Here is a 13216-nt window from a genome sequence, read left to right as displayed (position 1 = left end):
CAGACTCTGCTCCCTTCTGTGACGGGGTCTGGGACGAGGGCAGCCGGCCACACTGCGAGGTCCACGCCGGCTCTGGCCCCTGAAATCGATCCTGGCTCGGCTTTCGAAGGTGTCTGCTCGACGGGGGCCCTTGGGTCCCCTCTCCTGAGGACAGTCTCCAGGGAGGCCACGGCTTGGCGGGAGCACAGCCAAGCACATGCGGGGACTCTGGTGAACACCGACCGGGAAAACCCCGCTGAGTGGGGGGCTCGGCGCAAGTCCAGGGCCGCAATGCCGCTCGAGGCCAAACCACGGGGCGGCAAGCTGAACTGTGAGCCGACCGACCGTTTCTTCATGTTCACGGCTTCAGTGATTTTCTGTCAAGAAATGCTAACAAGCATGAAAGTCCTTAAGAGCTTTACAATTTTTCAGTTTGTTCACCAATACGTTTCGTGCGGCGTATTTGTTTCCCGGGCTGCGTGTGACACGGCGCTCGATCACCCCGTCCGCGCCTGATGGATCAGCCAGCTGCCAGGCTGCACGGCCCCGCCGCCCCCAGAGAGCACGCTCGGAACACGCCGCCCGGGGGGCCGCCGGGACAGTGCCGCGAACACGGCGGGGGGACGGCGCTGCACCCGGCGCCCCCCGTGCGGGCAGGGCCGCGGCCCGACAGTGAGGGTCTGTGGGGGCGGCGGGGAGCCCGGTCCTGGTGGCGCCGTGGCAAAGGCGCAGGGCGCGTCCTGGCTCTCAGGCGCCTCTGTCAAGGCACCGCACACAGCACCACCGTGACCCCGGCCACACAGCAAGTGCCACAAAAGGAGGGGACAGCCGGGGACAGCGGGGGACAGGCAAGGCCACAGCAGCTGTGACTCTCTGTGAGGGTGCAGGGAGCCGCCACCTGCAAGGGAGACCAGTCCTTACACCACATGGCTGCTGCACGGGGCCGCCGCTCCCCAGACGCTGCATCCTTGTCCCTGCCCAGGCAGAACCCTGTGGCCGCTCCCCACGGAGACGAGGCTGCAGGGGACCGTGATGCAGACAGGCCAGGGAGGGCTGGTCGAGATCCTCACCCAGGGCACACGTGACTTTTCTCTGTCACGGAGTATGTCCGCCCGCATCCCCAGTGCCTGGCCCAGGCAGGGGTCTGCATCCCAGATGTGGGGGGCTTCTGACACCCTGGCCACGTGTAACACCAGGCATACCGGGTGATCCCCAAAACGGGACCTGGGTGCAGCTCCTTCCTGGACCAAGCAAGGAAAGGCTGCCGGCTGGCGGGGGGCTTGCTGATACCCAGCGCCGGCTGGCTGGGGGGCTCGCCGACACCCAGCACCCAGCACCCAGCACCAGCAGGCCGGGGGGCTCGCTGACACCCAGCACCCAGCACCCAGCACCAGCAGGCCGGGGGGCTCGCCGACACCCAGCACTCAGCACCCAGCACCAGCAGGCCGGGGGGCTCGCTGACACCCAGCGCCAGCCGGCCACCAGCGGGACCTCGCACCCAGACTAGCACGCAGGTCTCCGCTGCACCGAGGCAGGAACTGGCCAGAGGCGACGGCCGCGTGCCTGGCTGGGCCTGGGGACACTGGCGGGGCAGTGCGCGCCTCCGGCCCTGGACGCTCACAGTCGAGCAGACACAGAAGAGTGGCGTGTGAGGTGCGAGGTCAGGGATCTGCCCCCGGACTAGAAAGCGCCGAGATTCGGTCACGGGGCAGAGGGGGGCGGGGGATGGCCCCATCATCTGCGCATAATTCACTTGCCAATCGACTGACTGACGATCCGCCCGCGCGCCCGGAGCGCAGAGGAAACGTGGGCTAACGTTGGCCAAAATTACTTTTATTGAGTTGGAATAATGTTATATTCAGAAATCAATGAAGCCTTATCTAACCTCAGGACCGTCTTCTCAGTTTCGCATGGGCGACGTCTGCACAGGGTGCGTGCGAAGCTGGGAACTGCCCCGCCGCTGGCACCGCCCGGGGCCGTCAGGCCTCCTCAGGCGCGGGGCGCGCGGGGCGGCCACGCGGCTGTCACGCGGAGGCGGGATGCGGTGCGCGCGCTCCCTGTCGGGTGAAGTCACTCAGTCGGCCGCGTGTCGGCCCCAACCACGTGGCTAGTGTCCACAGAGTGCGAGGCGCTCCGCCGGCCTGGCGTGCGCAGAGCGAGCGCACCGGCGTCCTCCCGCGAGGCGCACGACGCGCTCCTCCCGCCCCGCGGCGGCGGCGCTGCCGGTGCGACCGCGCCTGGCACTGCGGAGTGGCGGCTGCGGCCGCCCATGCCCCGCTGGCGGCGTCGGCGTCGGCGTCGGCGTCTGCGGCGTGGACGACACCGGCGCCGCGAACGCCGCGTCTCCTCTTAGGCCCCCAGCGGTGAGATGGCGGTCAAAGGGCGGGGTCAGGGAGAGAACGGACGAGAGAAGGGGTAATGGGGAAAGTGCGGAGGTTGCGAGCGGGGTCACGGGGCGGGCGCGTGGGTAGAGCGCGAGCGGGGTCACGCGGCGGGAGCGCGGGGTCACGTGGCAGGCGCGCGGGGTCACGCGGCGGGCGCGCGGGGTCACGGGTCACGTGGTAGGCGCGCGGGGTCACGCGGCGGGAGCGCGGGGTCACGTGGCAGGCGCGCGGGTCACGCGGCGGGCGCGCGGGGTCACGGGTCACGTGGCGGGCGCGCTCTGCGCCTTAAGAAGCCTCCGCAGTGTTTTCCGAGCGGCCGTGGCCCCTTCTCCTTGCCCACGGCGCCGTCCGCGAGCGCGGCCCTCCCCGCACTGCGGCGCCAACACCTTCGACGAGGACCCCGCGGGCCGGGCCCTGCTGTCCAGTGCGGCCCGGGGCTGCCCGTCTGACTCCTGCGGGTTTGCGTGCATCTCAGTTTGGGGGACCCTCCACCTGTGCGCATTTTCAAGGTCACTTTGGCTGATCGAGGTCCTCTCAGTTCCATAGACCGACAGCCGGCCTCTCAATTTCTGCTGCGGCTTTGAGTGGTATTGCACTGACCTTCACACCAGTTTGGGGAGAAACGACATCTTAACACTGAGTCTTCCAGTCCGTGAACACGGGCATCTGTCCACTCTGCTCTCGGCGATGCGTCGTGGCGCTCAGCGCACGCACGCTCACTCACACACTCGTGTACTCACACTCAGTCACTCACACTCACACACACTCATGTATTCACAGCCACACTCATGACCTCACACTCAGTCACACACACTCGTGTACCCACAGCCGCACTCGTGTACTCACACTCAGTCACTCACTCACACTAACATACACACTCCTGTACTCACTGTCACACTCATGCACTCACACTCACACTCACACACACACTACCCCTGACCCACGTCCTCAGGAGTACAGCACACCCTCCCTCAGACGACTGGGCCCCACGTTGCTGGGGCAGCGTGCGCTCCCGCAGGCTGCCACACTGGACGGATGGGTCGTGCCTGCGCCATGGGGGGGGGGGGGACCCGCCGCACATCATCCTCCTGGGGCCTCCCTAACAGCCCCCTCCTCCGCTCCCCCGCGCGGCCTCCGGGTCCCAGCTGAACGACTCTTGTCTCCCTTGGGCTCACACACTCACACTTGGTAGTGCACACGCGTGAGTCTGTCCTGAGTCTGCACAGTCTGTGACACCCAGCACTGTAGGCGTGTTGTGTGGCGTGTGACATGTCGCGTGTGCAGGAGCTGGCTGCCTCCCTGTGCCGGCCTCCCCCACTCCCACGGCTAGACGCCCCGGAGCCAAGGCCGCCGCAGCGCCCAACCCCAGGCTCAGGACTCTGCGACGGCAGCACCCCCACCTAGCTGCATGCTGGTGTCCCCCCCTCCCCCTGCCCCCACCCCGGCGGCCAGACCGCGCCCTCAGCGCCTGCTTGTCCTGGCAGAGGGACGCCGCACCCTCGGCCCCAGGACTCTACGCGGCCCCGCGCCCCTCCGCTCTGGGACGCGGGCTCCCCGGGCAGAGGTTGGGGTGACCCTCGTCCCTGCCCCCGGTGTCTCAGCAGGTGAGCACGCAGAGCGTATCTCCTGGGCCACGGGCCATGGACCGAGCCCACGCTGAGAACAGCGACCCATGGCTGGCTCCCTGGGCCCCGCGTGCCCGCGGGGGGCCCTCTGCAGCGGTCCATGGCGGCGCTCTGGGCTCCTGGCGCCCACCGCGAGCTCCTGCGAGCACTGGGAGGCTGTGCGTCCCTCCGAGAGCCGGCCGGCGCACACGCTGCCCCTGGAGGCGGGACGGGGCCCGACGCGGAGCCGCAGGCGCTGCCGACAAGGGCGCTGCGGTCGGAGGCGGGAGGCGCATGGCTGCCACGTCCAGACCGCACGGGGCCGCGCGGCCAGCCCTCTGGACAGCGCAAACATGGCACCACTGCCGCCTCCCGCCTGGCAGCTCCCCGTCCAGGGCATCAGTCATGGGAATGGTCGCAGGAACTCCGACAGTCAGGGGCGGCGGGATGTGCATGGCCTCGTCCCAAGTCCTCCCAGGCAAGTCTCCAGCGCTCACAAACCAGCACATGGAAGGGGCCGTCCCAAGCTGTCCCTGGCACCTGCTGGGCAGCACTGGGGACAAGCCCAAGCTTCTGGGGCCCCCTGACAGGACGCTCCCCAGAAGCACACAACTCAGTGTCTCCTTGTCCCACGAGGGACTTCAGCATCGGAGGCTCAGGGGACCAGGCCGCTGCGCTGGCCGTGGGCCGCGGCCCTGGTGGGTGACGGGGCCACAGAGCTCCGGGGGGACCGGGCCCTGCCGCGCGGCCCGTGGCCAGGACACAGGCAGAGGATACGATTAACCTTGTGTCAACTGTCCTCCCGTGTGACAGCCCAGCGTCAGCTCATCTGTTAGAGGGAAATAAAAAAGTCAGGCCTAAATGTACAAAAAATTATGATGGAAGCCCTAAATAAGGCAGGGCGGCGAGCTCATTGAGTCAAAAATCAATCAATCGATGACGAGTGGATTAGCAGCACCTCGCAAGCCCCAAAGAAATAATCTGCCCAAACACTGGGGTTTAACAGCTGCGGGCCGAATTCCAACACTTTTAGGAAGTAAATAATGAAAAATCAATTCAAAGGAAAAACAGATCAAGAACCCTGGACTCTGACGTGCCGACACATTTATTGCCGAGTGCCGTTCCTCGGCTGACCCGAAAACTTCGGAAGGTGTTTATTTACTTTCAGCACCTTCCCGAGATCAATATTTTTAATTTGGACCCGAGTTATTATTTCTCACATCACAGCAGCGGGGCGCGGAGTAAAGTGGCTCATATTTTAGTGCTAAAAAGATCGATGTGGCAGCTTCACCTTCACGGCGGCCGCCGCACAGCAGCGCGTCCCGCGGGGCTGCAGGTGCCGTGAGGGGAGCGGCCGTCGCCCGCCCGCGGGGCAGACAGCGTGATTTAGCGGTGTGCGGAGGGCCCGGTGCCCTCAGAAAACCAATCTTGTCCTCTCACTTCATCAGGCCTGTCTGGGCCGCGCGGGCAGGGCCGGGCCGGGGGCGGGGGCGGCGGGGGCGGGGGCGCCCGGCGGGTCTGCTCCCTGCTCCCGCGTCTGAAACGCAGCTGCCTCGGCCCCGCCCCTGGATCGAAGGACCTCAGGAACCTCCGCTGCTTTCCACACGTTCCCCTGAAACCTTATGCAAGAGGCAGAGGCAGGGGAGGGTCAGCTACCGGAGGGGGGGCAGAGGAGGCCGGGGCGCCCCTTGGAGGGCACGGCATCCAGGCTGCACCCCGAATGCAGGCACTGGGGGGAGGGGACTGGACCCGCAATGCCACCGCACCCATCTCCCTACAACTCCCGCAGGGGCCCGGGTCGTGGAGGGAGGCATGCGGGGTCTGACCACAGGGAGGACCACGGAGAGGCCGCCCCATCACCCGGGGAGCGGCGTCCATGTGGGAATGCAGGGACACCGGCAGGAAGGGCTGCTTGTCCCCAGACGGGCAGGCGAGCTCCCAGGAACCTCGATGTCCCTGTGGTGGGGGCTACAGACTTCTGGTTTGGCCGCTCTTCCCACATCACAGGATGAGACTCTCCTGCACACCCCTCCAGGGACCAACTCACCGGAGAAACGACGGTGCTGGCTGGGGCGGCTGGACAGCAGGGCGGAGGCCCCTGGATGCCCGATCACGGCCTCTGCCCGCAGGCCGCCATGCCCACGGGTCAAGGGCACGGATGCGTCTTTAGCGACACGTCTCGGCCGGGATGGAGCTGCACGCCTCAGGCTTGAGGGCACGTCCGAGCCACCACAGATATCTGTGAGCCGCCTGCCTGCTGCCCGGGGTCCTCGGGGCGCTGGGCGCCCCGCTCAGCAGCCGCTGCTCCAGAGCCCACTCGCCCCGGCTGAAGGGCGCACCACACACTCCATGAGCAGAGGGCTCGGGCCGCGGCCTGCGCAAAGGCCCCGCCCACCGGGCCTGCCCGACCCGCTCCACGAAACCGTGCGCGCATGGCTCTGGGCCCCGCACAGGCTCACCTGAGGGAACACCCGAGTGCACAAGGACCCGCAAGGGCAGCCGTGACCGGGCCCCGCGGGGACAGTCTGAGATGAGGCTGCCCGGACGCCACCCGCCCAGCCCTGAGCGCGGCGGGCTCGGGTGGCGCTCTGGGGGCCTGGCCCCAGCACGGTCGCGCCCTGAGCGCGCAGACGGCAGCCTTCCCAGGCTGGGCACCATCGTCCCAGCATCTCTACGGAGAAAGGGCCTGGCCTTGTCCCGCTGAGCTGGCTCCACAGAGACCAAAGCCGCCACGCGGCATGCTCTCCGAGGCCCCGCAGGCACACCCCAGTCAGCATCTGGGTCCCAGGAAGCAGGTGCCAGCTGAGGAGAGTGCCCAGCACCCTGGGGCCCGTCCCCTGAGGTGCGTGGTGAATGCAGCCCCGACGCCCGCCCCTTCCATGGGCCCCGGCGTTGGCTCGCCGCGTGCGGGAACCACCTGGTCTTAAAACTCACTGGTGATTAAGCTGAAACACTTCGGTTCTTTCAGACAAACAGAGAGCGCGACCGGGATGTTCAAACCCACGAGCCCGCCAGGCCACGGCCGGCGCCTCACCCCGGGTCGTGGGGAAGAGCGTCCTCGGCCGAGGCCGCCCCGCTCCTGCCCATGGCGCCTCTGCTGCATGCCAGCTCCTCTCCGCCAGGGCCCGGGGCGCACGGAGGGCCAGGTCCTTCCCGTGGGACTCTCCTGCGCTGCCGCGCGGCTCCCAGCACACCCTGCCCCAGGAACCCGCTGCGTCTTCCAGCCTCCCAGGGCCGGGTCCGGTCTCGGACATCCCCGCAGAGTGCCCAGGGACCCCACCCAGCCCACGGTCTCACACACACATCCACACTGATGTCCTCAAATCCAGTCCCCAGGCTGCGATTTCCCACTCGGCTCGCATGGGGCACCCCCAGCCTCGAGACCCCTGCAGGGAGGGCCAAGGGGTGTCCACGCTTAGCCCACTCTGAGGCCTGGCTCCTCCGGCCCCCAGAACCCCCCACTCCTTCGCGGGCTCGGAATGCGGGCATCGAGCACCCGGGCACTGGGTCTGAGCGGGGGGCAAAGCTGCTGCTCTCGGGGGGTCTCCCCTTGGAAAGCAGGCACGACTCAGAACGCGGGCACCAGCGCACCAGGGCCACTGCCAGGAGGAGGTGGCCCGGGGACACCCAGGGGCCCGGGACACGGCGTGCCGGCTCCCAGCCGACCGGCCCGGCTCGCGTGCGGCCGTGCGGACACCACCCAGGGCCACATCCCGCCTGCGACGGGCGCTGAGACAGGTTCCCACGCACAGGACGGGCCCTGTCCCTTCAGGGCCGGTGTCGACATGCCGGACTGGCGGGTCCTCTGAGCAGAGGGACTTCTGCCCTCCCCTTTCCCGTGGAAAAGGCAGGTGGCGGGGAGGGGCCAGCGACCAAGGCCCGGGGGGCAGTGGGGGCTGGAGCGGACCAAACGAGCCTCCCGCTTCAGTAAATGGCCACTCTGCACAGTTCTCAGGAGCAACGAGGTTCGACGTGATCATTTTAAGTCTAAATTGCCCTCTGAGCACCTGTTCCGAAAGCTCGGATGTGAAACGCCGCTTTGGCGCCACCTGTTGGTGAGGACGCACATCTGCCGCCTCCTGCCACTGCCCGCAGCCCTCCAGGCCCGACCTGGCGAGCAACAGTGCCGAGCAACAGTGCGGGCGGCTGCCACCCCCAGGCCTGACCCCATGCGAGGCCACAGCCCCTCCAGACCTGCAGCACCGCCCCCCGGCCCAGCCCCCGCCAGGCCGCTGCCCGCCCCCTGTGCCTCCATGCACAGCAAACCCCCACCGTCCAGTGCATGCACCAGGTGCAGCGTCAGGTTCAATGTCTTTCTGGGAACAGGCCACTATTTTCTGATCCCTATTAATGCCTGTGACAGCATTTATGTACAAGATAAATTCATTTCAATTTCCTTTTTCAATTAATGGCCTATTATCTGAACCACACTCAGCTAAAAATATCACTCCAATGCCATCAATCTTGTAAAAATTAAATTTTCCTCTGTCTGACAGCTCGAGGCCGCCAGGCCGAGGCAGGAGGGTGGCTGCGTGCTGCCCAGTGCTGCCCTGCACCCATGGATGTCCAGAGGCCCCAGCAAAGACGGCCCCACGCACGACCCAGGCGGCGGCGGGCACGCTCACTCCAGGCCCCAGGGGCAAGCGGTCGCCAGTCTGGTCACGGGACAGGACGCCAAGGGCACGGCTGTGCCGCGCCCATTCCGGGACGAGCGCCAGATGGCCAGGCACGTCTTCAGCCATTCCCACTCTCCAGACGGGGCTGTCCCTCCCGTCCCACTGGCCAGTGACCCCCGGAAAGGGAGCCAGGCGAAGGCATCGCTGGACTACAGGGGCGCGAGCAGACTCCCCACAACTCGGTGGGCAGGTCGAGCCTTCACCCCCATCTTCCAGACGTTGCCCAGTCCTGCAGACACCCGGACACACAGCCTCGGGGGCCCGACTCGGGCTTGTCCCGGCCGCCGCCCAGCGGCCTCGACCCTCGCGCTTTGCTCCGGGGGGGTTTCCGCGGACCCACGTGGGGGTCCGGCCTGCCTCTGGCGCGGGGGCGCACACGCCGGGGCCCCCGGGTCCTTGCTCAGTGCCCCTTGGCCCTGCAACCTGCCCGGACGGCGGCCTGAACCGGGTCCTCGTCCATTGCCACCCGTGTCTTCTATTTAAAGGGGGCTGTGGAGACAGGAGGACAGAGTCCAGGGGGAGGAGGGCGCTGGGCGCCGCGTGGGGGGGCCGGGGGGGGCTGCGGAGGGGGCCGCGGGGGGCGCCGCACTGGGGGCCGTGGGGGGCACCGCACTGGGGGCCGTGGGGCGCCCGGCGGCTGTAACGCGGCGCTGGGCGCGCGGCGGCCACTCGGAGCTGGGGCGCTGCTTCCCGCCGTCGGGCCGGCTGCGCCTCGCTCTTTCCTCGTGTTTCTTCTGCTTGAGCCTCGTGTGACGGGTCCTGTGGGGTCACACGTTCCATCGTATTGTGAAATTCGTCACGCATCATCTCTTCCAGCATCTTCCCTTGTACCCTCCCCTCGAGTTACACGAGCGTCAGACAGCTAGAGAGGACGTCTCGGGGCGGCAAGGCTCCGTGAACTTCTCAGTCGTTTTTTCCCGCGTTTTATGTCGAACGGTTTCTAGTGCAGCGCCTTCAGGTTCAGTTTTCTTCTGCAGCATCTAGTCTGCGGTTAACCCCAGCCGGGGTGCTTCCCCTTCCAGACACTGCATTTTTCATCTAAGTAAGTTCCGCTTCGGGCGGCAGGGAGTTGGGTCACAGCAGAGGAAAGTGTGTCAAGGGGAAAAGGGTTTGTTTAGGGGTGAGCAGCGAGGAAGCAGCCAGGAGAGGAGGAGGAAGGGCAGAGGAGAGAGGGAGGGGCTGTGTCCCGAGCTTGGGGGACGAGCACCTCGACTGCGGTGGGCGGGTGGCACCTGAGCGGGTCGGCGGGAAGGGCGCCTGCGACCGGCGTGGGCTGGGGGGCCGGGGGCGCGGGATGCTGCGGACGGGGCCGAAGGCGGAGACGTGGCAGTGCACAGCGACGCCCTCGGCACGGGGCAGACGCTGCCGGACTGGCTTAGACACTCTGGATTTGAAGACCTGAAACTGACGGGCGTCTCTGACCCACAGGAGGCCCTCGGCGGGGCAGCTCCCGGCCACCGGCACAGGGTGTGCGTCCCCAGCCCCGGCACACGGCGCCCACAGCTCCAGCTCCCCAGGTGGGGACGAGCTGAGGAACAAGACCCCCGGCCACGGCCTACAGACCACGCCGCGCTGCAGAGTCCGAGCCGGCCGCACCTGCACGCACGGCGATGTGACAGAGTGAGCCGTGGACACCGGGGCCGCAGAGAGCAGAGGCCACGGCTAACACGGCAGCGCCAGGGCCTCGCTGGACACAGGGCGCTCGGGCCGTTTGTCCTCCAGACCGACCGCCGGCTGCTTAAAACCGGCGCCGCCCCCCACAGCGGGACCGCCCACGGCTGCCGGCCCTCCCTGAGGCCGCCCGCCCAGGCGTCCACAGTCTCCCCCCGCTCTGTGGAAGGCTCTGCCTGCTCCCCTCTGGCCGGCTCCTCTCTAGAGGGAAACCCGCCCCTCAGAGACGGGCTCGGGGCCTGGAGGGACTGGCCGAGCACAGGGGCAAGCCTGGCTGGCAGGCAGGTCTGCAGAGCGGACCCAGGCACGGTGCAGCCCCTCGTCTGGGAGCCCGCAGCCCCCACGCCCACGTCTCCCCTACTCCGCGGCCCCAGGCCGCTTCCCTCGCCCCGCCGGCTGTCCACCTCCCAGCCTCCATGTGGGCCGCGTCCACACCAGCTGCCCAGGAGCCGGCCGAGGGCACCGAGGGAAGCAGCCCAGGCCCCCTGCACGCGCCTGCCCGGGGCGGGGGGCCGCAGCGGGACGCGCTTACCGTGAACTGCTCCTGGGACCGGTAGTTCTCGTCCAGGTAGACGCGGGCCCGGTTGAACTCCTTCATCGCCTCGCTCGACAGCAGTTCCCTGCGGCGAGAGAGGGCGCTGTGGGCGGACGGCACGCACGCGCCACACCTTCGGCCGCTGTGCGGACGGGCGCGGGGCGCTGGCCTGGGCGCCGCACCCGACGTCACCCCAAAGACACCGCCAGCCGGGCGCAGAAACCAGACCCGCCGCGTGCCCCCACCGGCTGCGGGACCAGCGGCGTCCCGGGGAGGTGACGCTGATAACCGCCCAGGGCCGCGCACCACGAGTGTGGCCCCGTGGTCTGTGGGTCCCCTGGTGGCTTGCTCCCCGCGGAGAAGTCAGCTCTCCGGGCCGGTCGCCCTGCACAAACGCCCCCCTGGGCCCAGGCAGTTCCGCCCGCTCGCTCCAGGAGGACGCTGAGGACCGGGACCCAGCGGCGGAGGCGTCACAGCACGAGGAAGGGCGTCGGCCTCGTTAGACGAGTGCCGTGAGTGCCGTCCTTACTGCTCAGCTCACTGCCGTACGTCGTCGCCAGGAAAGCCTCACGTGGATGGCCTCTCTGCCGTCCCTGTCAACACCGCGGCAATGGGGACCGCCGAGCACGGGGGTCTGGGAGCACCCCGGAACGGAGACAGGAAGCAAGGGGGCTCCTGCTCCCCGGCCTCGCCCCAAGCACCACCACAGCAGGGCGAGGGTTCAGGCGCCTCCGACAGCCAGCATGCAGGTCAGGGAGAGGCCCAGCCGTGAGGCAGGAAGGGGCGTGGGAAAGGGGAGACAGGGACGAGCCCGGAAGGGACCGAACTGACCGCCAGACCTTGACCGCCGGCAAGAACAAGCCCCGAAGTGTCTGAAGGAGGAGAACAAGGTTCGGACTCCAAGCAACACAGGACATTTGTGACCTCTGTCATCAGCTCAAAAATTAGTGTACGGCCGCGCCGCCCTGGACAAACCCGATCCCGCCCGATCTCACGGGCTCGGGCCTGGTCAGTACTTGGACGGGAGACTGCCTCGGAAGACCAGGTACTGCCGGTGTAAAAAATAAAAAAATTAAAACTAAATTACTTGACACATGAAGCAACAAAGTGTGACCCACAATCTGCAAAGATGCAGCCAAGAGATGGAATTCCCTGAAAAAATCCTTGAAACGGCCGTTAAGATGTGATCGAGGACTCGAAGGGAACAAGAACACGACGGAACGTGGGACGCTAAAAGCCACGGGAGAAGATTCTTGAGCTGAAGGCCAAGGGTCAGAAGTGATGTCACTGGAGGGGCCTGAGAGCAGCCTACGACTGGAGGAAAAACCGAGTGACTGAGTCATGGCACCAGAATCCACCCGGGCTGGGGGTGCTGTGCGGGCCCAGGTGGGAAGCCGGCGTTGAGGTCGAGGGAGAAGGGACCGCGTCTGGGGACGACGGGCGAACGTTCCCCAATGCGACGAGCACGGCGACCTGCAGGCCGGAGCAGCTGCGAGAGCCCCGAGCAGGCGGCACGGCCAGCTGGCGCGCCGGGGCGGGGGAGGGGCGCGGCGCAGGGGAAGTGGGGCCCGCACAGCGGCCCCCTCCCCGCCCCCCACCCCCCGGCGACGGCACGCGGCTGGGACGGCGGGGCGGGAGCCTGAGGGGACCCAAGGAGCCACTGAGGCTCTCCAGTTCACAACAAAACGCGTCACACACGCAGACCAAGGCCTTCCCCGGGAAGCGAAGGCTGCGAGAACGCACCGAGGGCCTCGCGCCGAAGGGACCCGGCCGCCGAGCAGCGGGCACCGCGGACGCGGGGGGGGGCTGCCCCCGACGCGCGGTGTTTTCCCGCAGCTCTGGACCTTTTCAAAAGATAACTGCACAACAGAACACTGCCGAGGCGCGTCCCGCACGGCGCACACGGGGCCTGGCCGCGGCCGGTCTCCGGGCTGCCGCGCCCGACGCGCCCCGCCGGCTCGGCGTGCGGCGGCCCTTCCCCCGCTGGCCTCGTTTTCACCTCGCTTCTGGCGACTCTCGACAAACAGTCCGAACACGGCCAGACTCATCGGTCTCCTCTGGCCGGCCATGCGTTCAGGGGCCTGGCCCTGTCCGAGGCCACGATGCCACCGGCACCGTGGCGTTTCGGTCAGGACGGGGGTGGCGCCCGGCATGTCTCCGCGTCAGGCGGGGGGGGGGGGGCTGGGGGGTGGGCGCCACCCCTCGCTGTCCACGGCAGCCTGGGCCAGTTTCTGACTGAAACTGCCTTGAAATTATAGATTACTACGAGAAGATTACAGGTTACTTCGGCAGTTTTTTAAAAATCTCCCTTTGACAAATTACCTCACCATTTAACAACTACAAACTGCAAACACGGTGGTTTGCGTC

The 13216-nt window shown here is 67.4% G+C and overlaps 1 protein-coding gene across 2 annotated transcripts in view; it reads right to left on the bottom strand.

Annotated features, from left to right (window-relative positions):
- INPP5A (inositol polyphosphate-5-phosphatase A) overlaps positions 1-13216 on the bottom strand; it is a 100203-nt gene that overhangs the window by 54124 nt on the left and 32863 nt on the right. For both annotated transcript variants that reach the window (XM_036222838.1, XM_016157550.2), the window contains exon 4: positions 10847-10934. In XM_036222838.1, the coding sequence (XP_036078731.1) occupies positions 10847-10934 (88 nt within the window). The remainder of the gene's footprint in view (positions 1-10846; positions 10935-13216) is intronic.

This window comes from Rousettus aegyptiacus, unplaced genomic scaffold (assembly GCF_014176215.1).
Source record: "Rousettus aegyptiacus isolate mRouAeg1 unplaced genomic scaffold, mRouAeg1.p scaffold_m13_p_6, whole genome shotgun sequence".
Lineage (NCBI taxonomy): Eukaryota > Metazoa > Chordata > Mammalia > Chiroptera > Pteropodidae > Rousettus > Rousettus aegyptiacus.
The sequence above is the reverse complement of the archived record's forward strand: the minus strand, read 5'-3'. Positions and strand labels throughout refer to the sequence as shown.